Source organism: Danio aesculapii, chromosome 15, assembly GCF_903798145.1.
Source record: "Danio aesculapii chromosome 15, fDanAes4.1, whole genome shotgun sequence".
NCBI lineage: Eukaryota > Metazoa > Chordata > Actinopteri > Cypriniformes > Danionidae > Danio > Danio aesculapii.
In genome coordinates this window covers 15,912,025-15,926,820 of record NC_079449.1, presented here as the reverse complement: position 1 = coordinate 15,926,820, position 14,796 = coordinate 15,912,025, and the positions used below count along the sequence as shown (strand labels likewise).

At 36.7% G+C, this 14,796-nt stretch overlaps 1 protein-coding gene across 1 annotated transcript in view; it reads right to left on the bottom strand.

The window, feature by feature from the left end:
* nbeab (neurobeachin b) overlaps positions 1-14,796 on the bottom strand; it is a 344,764-nt gene that overhangs the window by 57,847 nt on the left and 272,121 nt on the right. Inside the window, exon 33 of the mRNA XM_056474110.1 lies at positions 10,345-10,497. Coding sequence (XP_056330085.1) covers positions 10,345-10,497 — 153 coding nt within the window. The remainder of the gene's footprint in view (positions 1-10,344; positions 10,498-14,796) is intronic.

The following is a 14,796-nucleotide window of genomic DNA, read 5'->3' as shown; positions in this document are numbered from 1 at the left end:
AAGAAGTCAAGTTATTATTTGTTGGACTTACAACTGGGATTGACGACAAGACTGTTGTCAGGTAGTGTATATGTGTTTTTACAGGAACACATTCTCACGCTCTCTCTCATGTGCTGACTGATTCAAAGTGAGGAGATCTAAGGTGTGGTAATAAAAATTTGGTCTAATATTGTGCTGCCAAGAGCATAAATAGTATTTAATTGTCTTGTATATTAATAGTAACTTAACTTGCGTTGGCAAATAACCACAAAACAAGTAGGTAAGAACAACAAGTACCAAATAATTTAAAGGATTTTAAATGCAGTTTGTGTTGGGCAGTTTTTTGCCTCCACGTTGTACATTTAAAATCATTTAACTTTTATCTTTTTGATTATTCATTCATTAATTTCCGGCTTAGTCCCTTTATTAATCTGGGGTCACCACAGTGGAATGAACCGCCAACTTATCCAGCACAAATTTTACGCAGCGGATGCCCTTCCAGCCACAACCCATCTCTGGGAAACATCCATACACACTCACTCACACTCATACACTACAGACAATTTAGCCTTCCCAATTCACCTGGACCGCATGTCTTTGGACTGTGGGGGAAACTGGAGCACCCGGAGGAAACCCGCGCGAACACAGGGAAAACATGCAAACTCCACACAGAAATGCTAACTGACCCAGCCGAGGCTCAAACCAGCGACCTTCTTGCTGTGAGGCGACAGCACTACCTACTGCGCCACTGCGTCGCCCTTTTTGATTAATGTTAATAAATAAAACAATGGGCTATATGCACACAGACTTGAAATTTTTTAGCCAGGCAGCCCGAGGGCTTCCGGTGAACTGTCTTTCCATTACAAAATTGTCACGTTTAAGGTCTGATTTCTTTAAAAATCAGTGATCTTCACTACCTGTTAGATATACAATATAAAGTGGGTCTCAGATCAAAAGAAGCACTGCATTTAATTCCATTTCCCCCGCCATGTCTTTAAAATATGATAGTTTATTTTACTACAGTATTTTCAATGGAATTTCTGCGCTAGCCTGTTGCTACTGACGGCGCTAGTGGTTACAACGGCTTGAGCAACTAAATGAATGCTCATGTCTATTTAACTGAATGTATTGTGATTACTTTACAACATCGATGCTGTAAAAACAACCTTGTGAAATTGAAAATAGTCACGTTAAGCTTCCACCGGAAGTTTATCGCTGGCTTTAAAACTCTAGCTGTGCATAGAGCCAATTGCAGTTTTAACAAAATGTGAGCTGACATTATGAAACTCTTGTTATTGGAAAAAAGTCCTCAAAATCTTGAGATATAATTTTGACTCCTACTTAAATTTCATGTTTGCTCAGTTCATTTACATGAATTTCAAATAAAAAGTCAGTTGAAATGAATCTAAAATGTAGAAAAGTTATATAGAAATGAAGTTAAATGCAATAAATAAATAAATTATAATTGATTAGGAGATTTTTTACAAACATTATTTTTACTAAAATGCTAAATTCAGGAATGAGAACGGTATTGTTAAGATCAATTAAGTTATTTTTAATGCCAAACAGGTTCAAACCATACATAAGAAGAAAATAATGACTATATTATCATGCTTGAGCCAATTATTTATTAAAACTATCTTTAAAAGTGTAAAGACACCACTAAATGAGATTTCGAAACACCACACAATGCATTTCAGAGCTATACCGAAAAAGAGCGAGGAACCAAACTGAGACGTGAACAGTTTGCAGGCTCATGTCAAGTAGTCATGTCAAAAAGTATCTGAGGTGTTTTGACAACCCCAAGTCCTTTCTTTAAGAAAACCTCGCTTTAACAGACAGCTACTTGTGTGATCTTTGGATATGTGCATGTGTATGTGTCTGAATAGCTGAACGTGTTAAACCAGGAAAAAAAAATGAGGCCAGAGGAAAGGTCACCTCCACAAAACACACACACACAGCACAGCACTGTCACTGCAGCTGAAAAGGTCAAGTGTGTTTCCTGCAGTGGACACACACACACACACGTTCCTCAGGCAACATAGACCAAAAAACACCCCTAATACTTTTATATGGGATATATCCACCCACCGGCCACTTTATTAGGTACACCTTACTAGTACCAGGTTGGACCACCATTTGCCTCCAGAAGTGCCATAATCCTTTGTGGCATAGATTCAACAAGGTACTGGAAATATTCCTCAGAGATTTTGGTCCATATTGACATGATAGTATCATGTAGTTGCTGAAGATTTGTCAGCTGCACTGAATCTCCTGTTCTACCACATCCCAAAGGTGCTCCATTGGATTGGGATCTGGTGACTGTAAAGGCCATTTGAGTACAGTGAACTCATTGTCATGTTCAAGAAACCAGTCTTAGATGATTCGCGTTATCCTGCTGGAAGTAGGACCATTCTGTGTAAACTCTGGAGAAGGTTGTGCATGAAAATCCCAGTAGATCAGTAGTTTCTGAAATACTCAGACCAGCCCGCTTGGCACCAACAACCATGCCACGTTCAAAGTCACTTAAATCACCTTTCTTCCCCCTTCTGATGCAGGGAAAGAACTGCAGCAGATCGTCTTGACTATGGCTGTTTCTCAATATGCATTCTTCAGCGGTCTTGCGTCCTCGTGTTCTTGTGCAACGTCATCATCAACTGCCAAAGTTCAGTTTCAATACTCAAGACCGCAAGAAGTGGGGTTCCGTGAAACTTCCCGGATGTGTTCTTAATATCGAGGAAGCACCGATGCAGACTTGAGCAGCAAACTCGGTTGAGAAGTCCCAGAAGTCATTGCAACTGAAGGTGGGAAGCGCAGCATTTTATACAGGTTTATTATTAAAGTTCAGAGATATAACTTATTAATTTCTAAATAGTTTCCCTAAATGAAAAGGTGAAAATAAACATTACCATAAAAATCCTAATAAAGGAATAAACACTTTAAGGGTGCTTATTAGATATAATGAAAAGGGGAAAAACAATAAATCATTGTATGATTTATTGTAATGTTTAAATAATTTTCCATTAAAAAAGTGTGAAGTTCATGTGACCATCAAGGAAGAACCAGGGAAGAACGCAGCATTTCATTTCTCAAAGGACGCGTTCTCTGTTCTCGCGGTCCCCCGAGTTCGTTCTTCCGAGAACACCTGGCAAGACCGGTCTCCACAAGAACGCAAGTCCATTCTCTGCATTCTAGAAATTGAGAAACAGCCCATGTCTACATGCCTAAATGCATTGAGTTGCTGCCATGTTATTGGCTGATTAGAAATTTGCATTAACAAGCAGTTGGACAGGTGTACCTAATAAAGTGGCTGGTCAGTGTATATATTTGAAGCACAATCAGTGGCAATAAATTGAATAAACACACTGAATGACACACCCTGAAGCAAAGTAGGAAAAAAAAGCCAAAAATGTCCACAGATTCTGTCTGGCCCTGACTATGATTAATGCTGTATTCATACTTGGTTCAAGTTAGTAAATACATTAACTAATGGACCATTATTTCACAGCATATTTTGCTTATATTTACTCAGAGTGTCAATACTTTTGACCATTACTTTACATTTCCCATTTTTTCTCTGAGTCTCTGAGTATATGTGTGAGATAAGTTATTATATGAGACAGCACACAATTTAAACCCAACCTCATTCTGCAAGGTGCACACACACCCATGAGGTCCTGTCTGCTGTGGGCCAAATCATGATTGATGAAGCCGGCATTAGGGTAACATTATAAGGGACAGTGGCCAGGCCTGTCCTCCGTGACATCATTCAGGTCAGCAGTAGATTACATTAGTATCGAGCAGTGAACTACATTACGACCTTCACTGTGGAAGAGCAGCACGCAGAGGCCTGCAGAGCACCAGAGGATGCTGTATCATATGAACAAATGAGTGTGATCTCAGGGGAACAGACGGAAGGAAATGGATTGCAGATTAAATACTGCAATACGAATTTAAGATCGCAGGTTCGGTTTAGACATGACATCAGCTGATGTAATATAGCCAGCAGAGGGATATTAGATTAGCAGGACAGCTCTTATCTCACATTTTCTGAATCAATACACTGTTTGTTTAATCATGTTTTCAATGCATTTCATGTCTATCAAGTGTCTCAACAAAGATATATATATTTATATATACGTATATATTTTTTTTTACTAGGGTTTTTTGCAGATTATTGTATAAAAACTTAAAAAATTTACAGAAAATTGCTTTTATAACACTTAACAAACCTAAAATTATGCCCTTTTACAGTCACTGGCCACTTTATTAGGTACACCTTACTACTAGTAGCAGATTGGACCCCTTTTGCCTCCAGGACTGCCTTAATCCTTTGTGGCATGGATTCAACAAAGTACTGGAAATATTCCTCAGAGATTTTGGTCTATATTGACATGATAGCATCATGCAGTTGCTGCAGATTTGTCGACTGCACATCCATGATGCGAATCTCTCGTTCCACCACATCCCAAAGGTGCTCTATTGCAGTGGTTCTCAAACGTTTTTCACCCAGTACCACCTCAGAAATAAATTGTCTCTCCAAGTACCACCATAATGACCAGTACTGAATACAGTAGCGTAGTAGGCCTAATTAAGCAGCTACAGCACTGCACAGTACAAAAACCAGGCAGATTAAGTCCTATTATTAAGAATATGTATTATTGTCAGCTACTTTAAACTTTATAAATAGTTTAAACATTAACTGTACTTGCAGACAAAAAAACTTCACTGTTTAAATTAAAATGTGCTTTTAAAAGTTAATTAAAAATGTCACTGTTCTTAAAAAGTAAAAAGAAAACTGCTTTACTTGTAAAGTATCAATGTATAGTAGCTTATCGATCAATACTGGGAAATTTAGCTTGGACCTGATAAATATTAGCTATATGTCATATTCGTATATATACAAATTTTTATACATTTTGAAATATAAGTTGCATGTACATATGACATATTTGTATATCTTTGAAATCTGAACATTGTATTTTGTAACTTGTAATTTAAATATATTATTTGGAATGACATATTTAAATTAGAAATGAGATCTGCTGCACGTCATTTACAGAAGGCCTATGTGTCAGAAAAGCCAGTGATTAAATGCATATACCCTGTATACAGTGCTTGACCAATTTATACGTGCAGTATTTTCGTGATTTGGTGTGCACGAGTTTGCGCTTAACCACCGACCACTGTTTTCAAGCAGACTTGGGTACGGTTCGTGGTTCCTCCGTCTGTGAACACGGAGACTAACTTTAATGAAATTCTACCTCTATGCTTCAAGCATGGCAAACTTGCTTAAGTCTATGTTCTGTGTCTTGCACCATTTGAATCACATCCAAATTAATTAGCTTAAATCTGAGGTAACAAACTAAACTGAAAGCTTTACAAAACATAAATAAATAACGTTGTATATAAAAAGCACACATTATTTTACACAACTACGAGCACACATTTCAACACATTTGTTATAACTAATAATGCAGCTTGATGAAATTCCTGAGTTTGCAGTAACTGAAATGCCAACACAACAGGACTGGTCTGCAGACGGGCTTCTCTAGCACGTATCTGCTCCGTAAGCGCCTCGCGTCTCTTTCTCTGGCTCTGCACCAAGCAGATTGATTTTTAACATCTGATGACGCGATGCACTAAAGTAAACATTTTAAACACACCGGTGTAATCGTACGTTTCAAGGAACAGCCAATGCGTCTCAGTGTTATCGTACTAGTCAAAGGGTTGAAAGTGTGTTCGTTTTATTCTTTCATTATTCATCGAACAAGTCTGGCCATTCTCCTTTGACCTCTGGCATCAACAAGGCATTTGTGCCCACAGAACTGCCGCTCACTGGATATTTTCTCTTTTTCTGACCATTCTCTGTAAACCCTAGAGATGGTTGTGTGTGAAAATCCCAGTAGATCGGCAGTTTCTGAAATACTCAGACCAGCCCGTCTGGCACCAACAACCATGCCATGTTCAAAGTCACTTAAATCAACTTTCTTCCCCATTCTGATGCTCGGATTGAACTGCAGCAGATCGTCTTGACCATGCCTACATGCCAAAAAGCATTGAGTTGCTGCCATGTAATTGGCTGATTAGAAATTTGCATTAATGAGCAGTCGGACAGGCGTCCACCTAATAAAGTGGCAGGTGAGTGTACAGTGGGTATAGAAAAGAATCATCCCCCTTCAAAATAATTACCTTTTGTTGCATTGTAGCCTGAAATCAAGAGCGACACAGTTTTGGTTTATCTAGGTGTAATTATTCAGTACAACGTATAACATCTATGTCAAAACTATAACACCAACATGTCAGAAAACAATTAACAAGCATAAAAAACAGAATCACTCAGTTGTGAAAAGGATCACCCCCCTCCTAAAAATTACTGGTAAACTCAATCAGGTGTAGCTAATCACCTTCTTAACGAGGCACAATGCCATTTCACTTTCATTGGTGGTCAATTTGATTAGCTCAGCATGAATATAGCTTTATTGTAGGATTTCAACCCTAGGTAGTGCAACTGAAGCAAACCATCAACTATGGGTGGCAAGGCATTGTCAAAAGATCTCAGGGATAAAGTTGTGGCCAGGCACAAGGCAGGGGATGGATACAAAAAAATTTCAAATGCTTTATCAATGCCTAGAAGCACAGTGAAGTCCATTATTAAAAAGTGGCTGGTATTTGGTACAACACAGACCCTTCCTGGATCAGGACGTCGCTCCAAACTGGATGAAAGAGCTAGTAGAAAACTGGTCAGAGAGGCAACCAAAAGGCCTACAACAACTCTGAAGCAGTTGCAGGAATTTATGTCAAAGAGTGGTCATTGTGTGCATGTGACAACAATATCAAAAATTCTCCACAACTGTGGCTTGTATGGGAGGGTTGCACGAAAAAAGCCTCTTCTCAAGAAAAGCAACATAAAGTCACGACTGAGCTTTGCCAAAACGCACCTAGAAGATTCCGAGGCCACATGGAAAAAAGTGTTATGGTCAGATGAGACTAAATTTGAATTATTTGGCCTCAACACCAAACGATATGTCTGGCGGAAATCCAATACAGCTCACCATCCAAATAACACCATTCCTACCGTAAAACATGGTGGTGGAAATATCTTGTTATGGGGTTGTTTCTCTGCAGCAGGAACTGGAGCACTTGTCAGGATAGAAGGAAAAATGGATGGGACAAAATACCGACAAATTCTTGAGGAAAATCTGCTGCCCTCTGCCAGAAAGTTATCATTGGGAAGAAGGTTTACCTTCCAACATGACAACGACCCGAAGCACACAGCAAAACTGACCACACAGTGGTTAAAGGAGAAAAAGGTGAATATCCTGGCATGGCCAAGTCAGGGTCCAGACTTAAACCCCATTGAATATCTGTGGAATGACAAGAAGACTGCAGTCCACAAGCGGACACCATCAAATTTAACTGAACTTGAACAGTTCTGCAAAGAGGAGTGGGCTAATATTGCAAAGTCTAGATGTGCAAAGTTAGTAGAAACCTATCCCAACAGATTAAAGGCTGTAATTAAAGCAAAAGGTTATTCAACCAAATACTGAAACAGGGGGGTGATTCTTTTTCCAACCCATTGATTTAGTTTTTTATATGTTAATTTTTTTTTCAGACATGTTGGTGTTGTATTTTTTGGTTGGGTGTTATAAGTTGCACTAAGTAAATACAGTTAGATAAAACAAAAACTGTGTCTGTCTTCCTTTCAGGCTATAATGCAACAAAATGTAATTATTTTGAAGGGGGGTTATTCTTTTCTATACCCACTGTATATAGACAATATATACTTTTTAAGGTCACAAAGACATTATATTACGGCTTAAAATTTCTTTACAAGTATATTAAGCATCAAAAACATTGATGCATTAGCATGAAATATTAAGAACTATACATCTTTATTATGTGCATCAGCCAGAATAAAAACACATCACTTAGTAGGTTTGCACACGTTTTTAGAATTTTTGCATTAGAGCAAGTCACACTTCAACAGAACAGACATTTTATCTAGTTTTGTGGAATCAGTGTCACCATCTGTCTGAGACTGTGTTTGCCGAATCAGCATTTGTGACTGTCTCTCAGTGCAGTGTGTACTGGGCAAGATATGATTGAGTGGGATGATTAGTTTCTTGTCCAACAAATTAGTAGTAAACTGCATAATCTTATGCATTGTGTGGTTTGAATTCTGCATAATACAGGGTTTCTGCACATTTCAAAATGTCAAATTTAAGACTTTTTAAGACCACTTAGTATTAAATTTAATATCAAAAACAGACGAAAAAAAATGCAAAATCACAAAATTAGTGGTAAAATAAATGTATTTAAATGGAACAGTACTAAAGAAAGGCTAGGTGCACCATTAAACTACAGAAGAAAAAAAACATCTTAGGACTAATTTATACTTTTGCCTGGCGCTGCATCGCGGCCTCCGCTGACTGTGTGTGCACCTCACAAAACGCACGAGGCTTGCTATTCTTTATATTTAAACTAATTATTTTAATTGTTTTTATAAATTATTTTAATGATTTAAGGATTCTATAACCATTCAAGAGTTTTCTAATTAAATTTTGATGCATCACTCGCTTTTGTTCATATCTCAGACAGTTCAACCTATTAAAGTTTAATATCAATGACAAGAGAAAATGGGTTGCTCTATAATTATATTTTTTTATTATGGTAAGAATAAAAGCAAAAAAAAGTTACTAAAATTCTGACTTTTTTATTTTTATTTTGCCCACTCAACAATTCACATACTGCTGTCTAGATTCTGTCCTCTACTTATAAGCTAAAAAGAAAATAATGGTCCAACATTTCTGACCATTATCACCAATAAAGCCTAGAAAACAGAGCATCAGTATATTGTAAACCGATAAGTTCAAATATTTTCCAGTTATCAAAGAAATAATGTTACATAATTTTAGTTTGTAGCTATAACATAGTTTTAACTTCAAAATTATAATATATACATCAGTGTAAAACCTATAAATAGTGGAAAAACATATTCCGTAATATTAAAACCACCTGGGTCTCCACTTTTGCCATGGCATCTTTTCTTTTGTTTTAACCAAACTTTTTTTTACCAAAAAGTCAATTTTTTCCAGACTTTTACAAAAACTATCCTCTTTTCCCATTGCTGTTGCAATTTCTAGCCAATAATTATTGATCATCTGGTTATCTCTATGATGATCACGCATGGACGGATCATAAAGATGTCTGTACAGTCATACCTGTTTCAGACAATATCTTTTCAAAGTGATTCATATCTTTACTCTGCCAGCCGAAATCATGCCGCGTGCACCGAAAGCAAACCTCCGCGATTGTTGCTAGATCAGATATTGATGCGGCCAAGAATTATTTATAATATTTATGAAATTTCTTGTATATTATTAACCCCTACCCCCCCCCAACCATAAATCCAACCGTCACAGTAATGTATTATTAATGCTATCTATTAAATGACCCAATAAATTGTATTTTTTTTTAACGCCTACTCCCACCCCAACTCTAAACCCAACCATCACAGTACTGTAAAAATATCAATTATTGTTATACAGTGTCATAAAAAATGCAGCTATATTAATGTGCCTATCGCACTTCCAGCCAGCCGCGTATCCGATCCAGACTTTATCAACCTTCCGCAAACACAGCGATGATGTCACATTCGCCGCACGCACTGAGTTAAATAACAGAAAGCTGATTGGCTATTGCATGTTGGTCTCATTTGTAGTTGTAATACCACAAATTACATTTGGACTAGTAAAATAAAGAACTACAACACCACGAAAACCAAGCAACAACAACAAAAAATTATTTAATTGAGCATTAGTTGTAGCATTACATGGACATCAGAAAAATAAGACTTAAATATTTAAGACCTAGAACAGCGAATTTAAGACTTTTTAAGGCCTAAATTTTCGATTTTTAAATTTGAGACTTTTTAAGACCCTGCGGAAACCCTGATAATATAAAGGTGCAATAGGAGATCTTGAAAAAATGCTAATGTTAGCCTGATAGCACTGCCTGCCCAAATCCTTTGTTCAACTCCGGCAAATCTAACATGCCTTCTGAACATATACAAAATATCACAACAATACATCAAGTAACATTCACCAGAGAGAAAACTTTATATTACATTTAGTAATTACAACATCAAACTGAAAAAACAAGGTATGGTGTGGATGTTTTCCTGCCATTCTTTGTCTGAACAGATCATGTAATTGTTTCTGCTCAAACAGAGTGCAAAGAGCTATGCAATTACATATTTTGACCAGTACCTATCGTAATGTTCGGAGTGAACGTTTTGCTTGGACAAACAATTCTTGGTCCTACAGTACAGCTTTTCAAACTTAGGGAGCAAGTTTGACTCACCATCCTGTTGATCCTGACAAAGTCCTCTGGTTTCTTCGCCCAAGCTGGTAGTTCCACATCACAAACAGGGACGCCGTCATCCCTGTCACCCAGACAGTAGCCATTACTGTTTACAAACATCTCCGGCAGGTAGTAGAACTCAGGGATCAACTCCTGTGAGACAGGTGGAAGAGAAACAGGAAAAGGAGCTCAAACATTTCCACAACAGTTTTAATAATATTGTACAGTGATACAGGCAATAGGGGAGTTAAAATGGACATGTGAACATACCAATCCTTTCAACGTTACATGCTTTGTAAGCCAATTAATCAAAACATTGGCTATGTTTCAGACGGCCATGGAGAGAGTGACCCCAGGAGACCAGTGAAGGGCCATCCAGAGTACATTAAAAAACACTCTGAGAGTGTGGGAATGCGGCAAACGCACGCAGATGGGGGAGGGGGAGGATGTAAAGAACACACAAGAGATGACAGAAAACTTTATTAAAGTTTGAAATGAGCTGATGGATGGATCCGCTGCGCTCGAGGAAGCAGGTTTTGTTGTGTTCATAGGCTAAACTGCATGATGCTATTTTGAAAAGTCATTTTTTTCTGTTTATTGGATGTACTTTAATAGTTTGCATGCCCTAATGTATAAAAAACACATTTTTTAAATACTGTACATTACTACAGAATCTGTGTGCATTGTGATTGGCTATACGGCTCAAGCTTGTGTCAGAAATGCAATGCCCTTTATCAAAATTAGATTCATATTCACTGAAAAAATTCTGATAAATCAAGTAATAAATTCTGAAAAAAAAGATTTTGATAAATCTAGATGGTGGCAAAGTTCCTTATTATTAACCAGAATGAGAGTATAATTCCTAGCCATATCAATCTAGAAAATAATTTTTAAATTTTTTTTCCATCAATCTTAGTGCAAAATGTAACTTCAGAAGACTCAGGGCCCTATCACACACCCGGCGCAATATGTGAGAAGCAATACGCAATACCTGAGCAAGACATGTTTGGCGCGGTTTGTTGCTATTTTCAGACAGGCGCAACCCTAATTTTCATGTTTTGTGTCACGTTGTTTAAATAGCAAATCCATTTGCGCTACTTTGTGGACTCATGGGTGTTCCGGTCTATAAAGGAGGTGTGATAAGATGCATTGTTGGCGCGTTGCTATTTTGATGAGCTGAAACAGACCACACCATTCACCAACTTAAACCTCCAGAGAAAGTTAGTTATGCACCTATGCAGGTCCAAATGCTTACACATTGCTTAATACACACAGGATGGACAGCAATACACATATACATAATACCTTTACATGTGAAAAATATTAAAGGATTAAAATGTAAAAAAAAATTATATTTTCTACATAAAAAACCACTACTTCCATTCCTTCTTCACCTCGGGGGGCTTTTTTCAGTTTATTCATGACAATTTGTATTTCTGTAATGTTATTATTAGCAGTATTCTTTATGAAATGCATATTTATATTTGTTTTTATAAAAACAAGTTTACATTTGTGTACCTGTCGAGTTTTGGAGACGTCTGCATCACCATATGGGGTAAAAGAATAGGACGTGTGTTTGTACTGTATATAACTCTGTATATAACTATTATTGTTAATTTATTCATTTGCTGGAAATTAGAACTGAATTTAGAAATAGTTTTGAAATAAACCTCTGCGCCTAATAAACGAAATTAAATATGTAGGCGAATGAATGTCTTCAGTGGAGTTTGTATAACAGTTTCCTAATCTACGAAAGTAAAAGAGTAAAGTAAAAGTGAAGAGAAAGAGAAAGTAAAGAGGCCGAATGGAGGAGTCTCGTTCTTTATCCGCTGCAGATGGTCTGTTTAACTGTTTTCTCGCTAGTGAAGCGTTCAATTTTTCCACTTACAAAGCCATCATGTTAATAGCAAATTTGCCATGGTGTGACACAACTAACTCTTAAAGGGAATGGGAGAGGAGACTCTGATTGGTTTCATGCATATTATGCTCAAAACACACCCATAACTCATTAAGAGAATAAGCACAACCCTGTTAGACCATGCGCAAGGGCGCAGAGTGTATTTTTCCATCCTTAAAATAGCAAAAATGGATTCCGACATGCCCTAATGCTTTTGCACCATGCATTTTAGACTTTGCGCCTAGATCTTTAAAATAGAGCCCTCAAGCTGTAAATAGGAAAATAATCTCAAATCAACTTTTTGAGCAAAATGCTAATGGTCTAATCCGATGCAATGATTTATGCTAAGCTAAAATGAGCCTATTTCCAAAAAAGTGGAGTTTTTCTAAAAATGGAGGTGAACACAGTCACTGCCATATACGGCCACTAAAGAAATAATAATTTTTAACCAAATTTTTTACGCTTCCCTGACACTGATAGTCTCTCATCCACTGCCACAAGCTGCCACATTCCCAAACCTTTTCCTTTCTCACTGTTATATCAGTGCAAATTACCCATAATTCCCAGTGAGAGACGCCTCTGTACATTGGGGCATGTGCACACGAGGAATGTGACCTCCTCCCTGTTTAGTGTCACTCAAAAGGCTCCTGCCTTTGAAGAACCTTTAAAACCATTTAAAATCATTTAAGGCTTCATTCAGCCTGCACACATCTGAACCTGACAGGTTGAACATTTTCACCCCAACGCAAGTCGTATTATCTATTGACATGAACTGTTTAACTGCTTGGTGCGTAAGAGAGTTCTTAAAGGGATAGTTCACCCCCTCAAAAATTAAAAAATAAAAATTAAAAATCTGAGCTTTACTCATCCAAAATCTATTTGAGTTTGTTGAACACAAAAGAAGATATTTAAAAAAATGCTGGTTGCTGACACTAATTGAGTTCCATTGTGGGGGTTTTCTGACTATGGAAGTTAATGGGTGCCAGCAACCAGCATTCTTCCAAATGTGTTCTTTGTGTTCAACTGAAAAAAGAAACTATGAAGGTTTAAACCACATAGGTAAAAATACATATTGAGGTGATTTTCAATTTTGGGTGAACTATCCCTTTGAAATACAGTAAAGCGAGAACCTTGACATAGAGGGCCACAAGATTCAGTAAGATTACAATACAACACAGCTTGCTTTTGGTGCAGGGTCAGTATTTAAAAATACTCTTTTTTGTTATGTTGAGCCACACATTTCTTCAATCCTTCAGAATGACTCTGCTGTAGTGTCTCAGATAACTCTTAAATGCTAAAATATTGTCTTCACTATTAGAAACCTATTGGCTGGTTACTCCACAAGATTACTCCATAAAAACCCTAACCCTACCAACCCAACCCTAAACCTAACACTAACCCACTAATAAATCACTATAAATGGAATAATTAAAAATGTTTAATTACATTACAAATATTAAAATTACTATATTATTTTATCATTTAAACAATAAATCATTATGATTATTAGGGCTGCACGATATTGGAAAAATCTGATATTTATTATATTTATTTTTTCTGTGATAAATATTGGGATATGAATACAATATTAAGGTACTGAAATTGCAGCATGGTGGCGCAGTGGGTAGCACAATCACCTCACAGCAAGAAGGTCGCTGGTTAGAGCTGGGTCAGTTGGCATTTATATGTGGAGTCTGCATGTTCTTCATATATATATATATATATGCATATATATATATTACAAGGACACATAAATTTGATCCTATCAATTTCGTAGTGAATAGGCCTATAGCCTTTGACAGCAAGCATCATTGTTTTTTGAGATTGAAATAGGAATAAGGGATGATTGTGCGGGATGGTGCTGGATATGTGCGTACCTTTGAATAAAATCCTGCAGGCGCCTCGATTATCATTATTATTATCATCATTATTGTTATATTAATGTTTTATTATTCAAATAGCCAAATTCGGACTAAGGAACGTTGAATGTGCTGGCAAGTTTGTTATTTGCCTAATAAATTACAATAGACTAAAGTAATTAATTAGTAAACAATTAATACATTTAATTTCATAAATATTTTCCATATTTATTTATTCTATATATTTAGTAAATATTTTTGGTACATTAAAAAGTGTGGTTATGATGACCACCTGACAAGCTATTTCAGCTAAAAATAGTGCTTAAAATGTAACCTAAATTCAGTTTTAAATCTCATAAATAAATAGAAAATGAAGTGAATAGCTGAAAAAGAAAAAAAAACTACCCCTTTCACCAGGCAGGCTAAAACTTGAACTTTTTAAGATTTGCTGAATACAAGACGGGGGGTGGGGGGAGACTGGACACATCATAAACTGGCTCTGATATAATGATCATTTAAATATTTAACAAAATGATATCACATGTGATACTTGTCAGGTGGCACTGCTATTGATTACAATCACTCTGTGTGAATTGAACATTTTTAGGAGACTATCTTCATCAAAAAAAAAAAAAAAAATCACAACAGAAATACTAAGAAAAAATAGTTCATTGTATTTACTACATTTTGCAAAGG